We start from the raw sequence: 6,863 nt of genomic DNA on the forward strand, positions 1-6,863 counted from the left end.
TGTAATTTTTCGAAAAAGAAAATTTAATTTAAAATTTCTGGGTGGACTTGCTCTTAATTTAACAATTTCAATTTTCACCATTGATAAAATCTTCCTAATATTTGTATATGTATTAATTTAATACTCGTAATAAGCGATTTCATTGTGTTTTCACTAAATATTTAACATCAGCAATAAAATGCATATTCATATTACATATATGTAAATACATGCATCTGAAATACATTACTCTACTTATAGCTTATTCAGCCTTAAATTTAAAATGAAAACCATATAAATTCGAATTTATTTACAACACACACACACATACATATATTCTTATTATCAAAACATATTGAATAATGGATAATATTATTTTTAATTTCTTTTTTGCCATTTTTTTTTCCAAACAAATTTTTATTAATAATGTACAAAAAAATTAACATATATTATGTTTTCCTCAATTTACTCGCTACTCACCAAAAAAAAAAAAAACACTTTTAAACAAAAAATCAAAAGATACTACCAAAGGATGAAAAAGCTACTGTAACGTAAAAATTTATGTAATTATATATGCTTAAACATTTTCCGATTTATTTAACCAAATTGCAAATTAAAAGCAAAAAAGCAAAAAAAAAAAACATTATATAAGCGTTTTGAATTTATTACAACAAAAGTTAATTTTTATGATACAACAGTAATGAAACAATAATATGTATATAAAATATATATATACAAACAGATATAACTATTTCCAAAAGTTACACTTTCGACTTAGTTTATAGGTATGTTACATAAAGTAATTAAAACAGTTGCATGTGATCACTTACAAAAATAACTTTTTTTTTCTAAATTTAAAATTAATTTTTAACTTATTTTAATTGAATTGCTTATAAGCATGCGTTTTTCTGTTAATACTATATTTATAAATTTTTTTAAGCTATTCAACATTTTTTTAATTTTATTACTTTATTTATTGATTAGCTTAGAGGACCAGGTGTTTTTTCTTTTTTTGTCAAAAACTTACAGTTCAAATACAAACAGTATTTATGCCTCTCAACCTACACGAATTCAAACAATTTCATAACTTAAATTATAATTACAGCGAATATTATTAAAGAGAAATCAATTTACAGACATATCCATTCATATATATATATATACATATATGTATATATATATATATTTTTAACAATATCATTGTTTAGTTTCAACAATTATTTTTAAAAGTATTCATATACTATACAGAATATACCTTTAGTTACTGCAGTTTTAATATCAAATAATCTGTCAAACGAAATCTGTCAGTAGTTTTTTTTTCATATTAGATCAGATCTGATAAAAAAAAACCATGAGCAAACTTGATTTGAAGTAATAAAATTATTTTTATCTCTTTGTGCTTTTATGTATCAACCTGAAGTCTGAATATTTACTAGAGATTTGTTATAAATATATTTATCAGAAAAGTATTTAAAGTAAAAAGTCTCAATCAATCGGGCTAACTAGCTTCATCGTTAAGATGATATAGCTATCGTTTTACGTGAAAAATTTTATACCAATAAATGCCGTGAATTCATAACGTAAACAATCACATCTAAAATATGCCTGATTATAATGTAAATACATACATAATATGTAAGTTATGTATAGCATTGACATATTTATACTTAATTTTACACAGATGTAAATTTTTTTAATTAAAAAATTCAATTTAAATCAATTCCTTTTAAAATGTAAAGTAAAGTAGACACTTTTGTTTTTGAAACGTTATTTTTATTTTTAAAATTTTTAGCATGTTTTATAAATATAAGAGCATGATAAATTACTTTAATATAGGAGATTTTAGTATAATAACCTTCTATATTTATTGAATCATTTCATATATGCTATACAAGTAAGATTAAAATTATTCGAGAACATTTTGAAAAATCCCTAAAGTCGAATAACTATGATAAAACAAAATTAACTTTTACTTGTATTACTAAGTATTTAATCGATCTACTCATTAATTTTGAGTGTATTAATTTGACTAATAAATAAACAATTATTCACAAAATGATTTTTATAACAAAATGATTTTATTTCCAACAGTATCTAGCTGAAAATATTATTATTCGCCGAGTGATCATTATTCTATGTGAATAATGTTATCTATGTGAAATATATGGAATTGCTTTTGAAATGATTGAAATGAATTCGAAAGCTATTGAGAAAAAAAGTTTATTTTTGTGATTCAAAACACAACCGGTTTGCAATTTGCTGTTGAACGAACTCAACAATAACAGCAATGAATTGAAAAAATTTTTGAAGATTTCAAAATGTTCTAGATATCATGATAAGTTTATGGTTTTTAAAAACACACGTTGAAAAAGCCATAAAACTATAGTTGTAATAAATTTTTATTTTTATATGAAGTATGAAGATTAATTAAATATTTCTCTCATTAATTTACAGTAAAATCAAATAGGATGGATATACAACGGATACATTTTATACACACGTGATGAATATTTACTCCTTTATTTCTTAATAATTTTCAAATCAAATTCCTTTCTGTACGAAGTATGAAACATGTGACGTATAAAAGCCGAACAGACAACAGAATTTAATATACATACATAAATAAAATTAAATTTAGATAAAGGAAAATTCAAAATATCAAGATAAAGAATTTAATATTAAAAATAAATCAAACAAATTAATGGTCCAAAAATCAAATAAAGAAAAATACAAAAAAAAATTAATTAACAATTCAAACATTTAATTAAATATAGAATTTTTTTATTTATGTATACGTAATACATACATATATATATATAATGCTATAAAAACTATATGTGTATATGCAAAATTTGTAAGAAATATTTTACAAAAAAAAATTTAAATAAAATCAATTCCAAATTTATATTTATAATTAATGGAATACGGAAAATATAAGCTGAACACAAAACTAAAAAAAACCAAGATCAACAAACTCATATTTTCATTAAACAAGAGGCGGAACAAAATATTGTTTAACAAACTTCTTATTTCTACGTCTTGCCGCTTGGCATTAAAATTTAAAATCATGACTCCATGTATGTACATACATACACACATAGTTTTTTAAATGTAAGCGAGTAAACAAAACTTTTTAGTTACTAAGCTTGTTCAAAAATAAATCACCTAACAGCGAATTGTTCGAATCTCTTATATTTTTTTAGTTTGAATAATACGGCTAATTTGATTCAATAAATGAGTGAACGGTAATTTAAATGAGCTTTTGCGGTTACAAATTTTTAAAACTAAAAATAAAATTGCATAATTGTGTTAACAAATATACATTTATATTAATATATGTTCCACAAAACCAGGACAGTTCGTTAGTAGGCGTGCCTAAAAATTAAATATTTATGAAATTGTTAAAGTGCTTGTTAAATGTTCAACTAAAAAGTAATTTTGATAGAAATAAGTAGATCATGTAGTGAAAATTTTGAGAAATTTTTCTAACCGGAAGAAAAATTTGCCAAAATTCAAGCATATAAGACATCAAAAAAGATTTATTATTCGTTCATCAACTCAACTAATTGATTCTTAAGATCTAAATGTGATCTAAAAAATTTTTATACAAACAAATAAAAGTATGTATATTAAAATTTTCCCTCACTAAAAATGTATCATATACATATTATATATGAACATGTGTATTTAAAGTACAATATTTATTGAGGAACTTAAATAAGAGCTTGTTTTAATATTTTTACCTCAAATTATCAAAAATATTTCTAGAAAATAGAATATCTATTAAAATATATGTCAAATAGAAGTTCTTGAATAAATTTTCTTGATATTTCAAACTTGAAATCCAACTTGTTGCAGTAATTCAGGATGTAGTTTATGTTTTGCAAGTAAGCAAAAGTGATGTACGCTGTACTGTAACTATTCTACATAATGTAGTGCGATATTTAAAAACGCTAAAAATTTGTTTAGAATATTGAAAATTAACGTAACAGTTTTGAAACCTTTTAAAAAAATTTCGTCACGAATAAAATTAAAATCAGGTAAAAGTTTATGTTATTCAAAATATAACATTCCATTTTCAAAAATTCAGTGACTTATTACTAGTTTCGTTTCAATTGTATTCGTTTCCATTTCAAACTTTTTCCATTATTATTATCCTAAAAGAAATAAGTGTTCAAAAAAGTAAGAAATGATCAAAAAATAATATATACTTACAAAAATACTTAAATTTTTCCTGAAAAAAACAAAAACCTTTAATACATACTTATATATTATATTTTCTTTTTGTCACTGCATCATAAAACAAATGGCATTTGTCTGCAGAGAATGTTGTCAAACTTACGCAAAATTACAAACTTAAACTATATGTTATAAGCAGAAAAACACCAAAAACTTTTTGCATCTGCAGATGTAATTTAGTACTGCCGTCATGAACTCGATTCTACTGACTTTTAAATGCAATAAAAGTTAAATTTTTTTAGCTTTCTGCTTTTATACATTCATATAAGAAACTTTTGACAATTTTTTTTTCTCCAAAAACGTTAAAAAAGTCTGTGCTAAAATTAAAATTCTATGTTTTGAAGTAAAAACCTTTTTTATTCTAAAAATATTAAAGGCATCTAGAAAAATATATTTTGTATGGCTGAAATGGAATAGAATTTCTAGATGGACAACAGTTATTCGAATTTAATAAAACCAAGTCGTTTTTTGATAACCAATTTTTCAAGTTTTTTTTTGCATTTCTTTAAAGAATGATGAATAAGCAATTTTTAAATGTGACAAAATGAATGACGAAGAAAACATTTAATTTTCAAATATTAATTATTTCCCGATTTATTGAAATAATTTTTATAATTTGTTTTGCAAAGTCAAGCGAATGACATAATTAACATGATTGTAAAATCTTTGACATTACTCGGAAAAGGCTCTTATTACTAATGTTAAATTTATCGTATTTTTTTAAGTTTCAGATAGGTTTTCATATCATATAAAGATTCAAAATTTCTTAGGTGGAAATTTTTAACAAGCATTCTATTTTTCATACATTTTATATATGAAAAACGTTGATCGAGTACTACAATTTTTATCTATGGTACAATGGAGTCATATTTTTTTTTATTTTTTGTATTAAGTACATTAAACAAATAATTTGTAAATTTTTTATTATTTAATATTTTAATTAATAATACTTTAATAATAGAAATAAAAAATATTATCAAGTTAAAAATTCCAAAATCTTTTTACAAAACTCTTTATAACACTAATCGATAAATTACAGAAACCCAAAATAACTAAAACAAAATTGATAAAATTTAAATAAATGTAAAAGCAAACCTAAGTAACAAAAAAAAATATTATGAACCATAATAACAGAAATAAATAACATAGAATAATATTAAAATAAATGGAAAAACAAAAAAATACATGTGCATTACCTGTATGTATGTATATATGTAAATTAATTTATACATTTGCTATAACTTACTTGGGAATTCATTTCGTAAGCGTAATAATATCTATACACTCATGTATATTATATATGTACATGTACATATATGAAAATTATTTTCGCGAGCTAAAGTAGAAAATTTTCAAAGAAGATAAACTACATACATACGTTATGTACATATATTTACATAATTCGATAATATCAAAATTCTCTTCAAGATAATTTATATGTGAAGAAGAAGTTGTAGATATAATTTTTTAAAAATATTTTCCAAAAAAATATATACATACACACATGTATAAAAAATATCAGAAAACTATTAAAATAAAAAAAACAATATGAGAAAATGAAAGTAAGAGAAAATAATAGAAAAAAAAATGTATTTGAAAAAAATTTGATTATGAATTATAAAATATTTATGTGTATATATATTAAAATTAATAAATAAAAAATATTTTAGGGTTTTTTTTTGTAAATATATTATGTAAAAAAAAATTGATTATGTTACTATATATAAGTAATTTCAATTAATATAAACATAGCATTTAATAGAAAATTTATTAAATTGAAAAATATTGTTGAAATAACTCAGAAAACCAAAAAAAAAAAACAGTGTAAAAGAAAAATATTATTTATTACTTAGTCATGAATTTATTAATTAACTGGATAAAGACAGACAAATATCACTACAAAAATTCACAATTTACAAATTCTTCATAACAGTTTGCGTATATGATGTAAATATTTAATAATATTATGTATAAGAAGTAAACACATGAAATTTTGAAATCAAGATTTACATTGCGCCTTCCGATAAGTAAAAATTAAAATGAAAAAAAAATACAATTTAAAATTTAACAAAATACATAGAATAAAACAAAAAAAAAAAGCATTTTGCTATATTAAATAATATTCTTTGTAAATAGTTTAATTAAAAAATAAAATAATTAATGTAAAAAAAAAAATAAAAGAAAAAATGAGAAAACTACAAGTACGTACCGTTAAAAATTACATTGTATAATTAATTAATCTAAAAAACCAAAAAAAAACAAACAAAAAAAAAATTCAATATAAATTTAAAGAACAAATAAAATTTAAAAAAGACAACGCTATTTAAAATAAAATCAATTTTTACAATTATAATTATTATTGATTATTATTGAATATTATTCCAAAATTACAAAAAATAAAAAAATAAAAAAAAATATAAATGTTAAAGAAATGTTTAATAAGAATATATTTGCATTTATAATATACATAAAATTTTTTTAATTTATTTTTATTTGTTTTTGCTTTTATAAAAATATCAAAATATAAAAATAAAACAAAAAATAAAATATGTTTTTGAATTTATATTTAAATTATATTTAAAAGAAAAATATTGGAAGGAAAAAAAAAAACAAAAAAAATTTTTTCTAACTTTGAAACAATTTAA

At 20.8% G+C, this 6,863-nt stretch overlaps 1 protein-coding gene across 2 annotated transcripts in view; it reads left to right on the top strand.

Annotated features, from left to right (window-relative positions):
- Window positions 1–6,603, top strand: part of LOC129616220 (uncharacterized) — a 90,373-nt gene extending 83,770 nt beyond the window's left edge. Inside the window, exons 23-24 of one of the 2 annotated variants that reach the window (XR_008697522.1) lie at window positions 499–764; window positions 2,434–6,603. Coding sequence is in view for 1 of the 2 variants with exons in the window: in XM_055531742.1 (XP_055387717.1) it covers window positions 2,434–2,436 (3 nt within the window). In the remaining variant the exon portion in view is untranslated. The remainder of the gene's footprint in view (window positions 1–498; window positions 765–2,433) is intronic. The other variant, XM_055531742.1, reaches the window with a different exon arrangement.
- The last annotated feature ends 260 nt before the right edge of the window (window positions 6,604–6,863 follow it).

Source organism: Condylostylus longicornis, unplaced genomic scaffold (genome assembly GCF_029603195.1).
Source record: "Condylostylus longicornis isolate FDR11 unplaced genomic scaffold, ASM2960319v2 ptg000163l, whole genome shotgun sequence".
Classification (NCBI taxonomy): Eukaryota; Metazoa; Arthropoda; class Insecta; order Diptera; family Dolichopodidae; genus Condylostylus; species Condylostylus longicornis.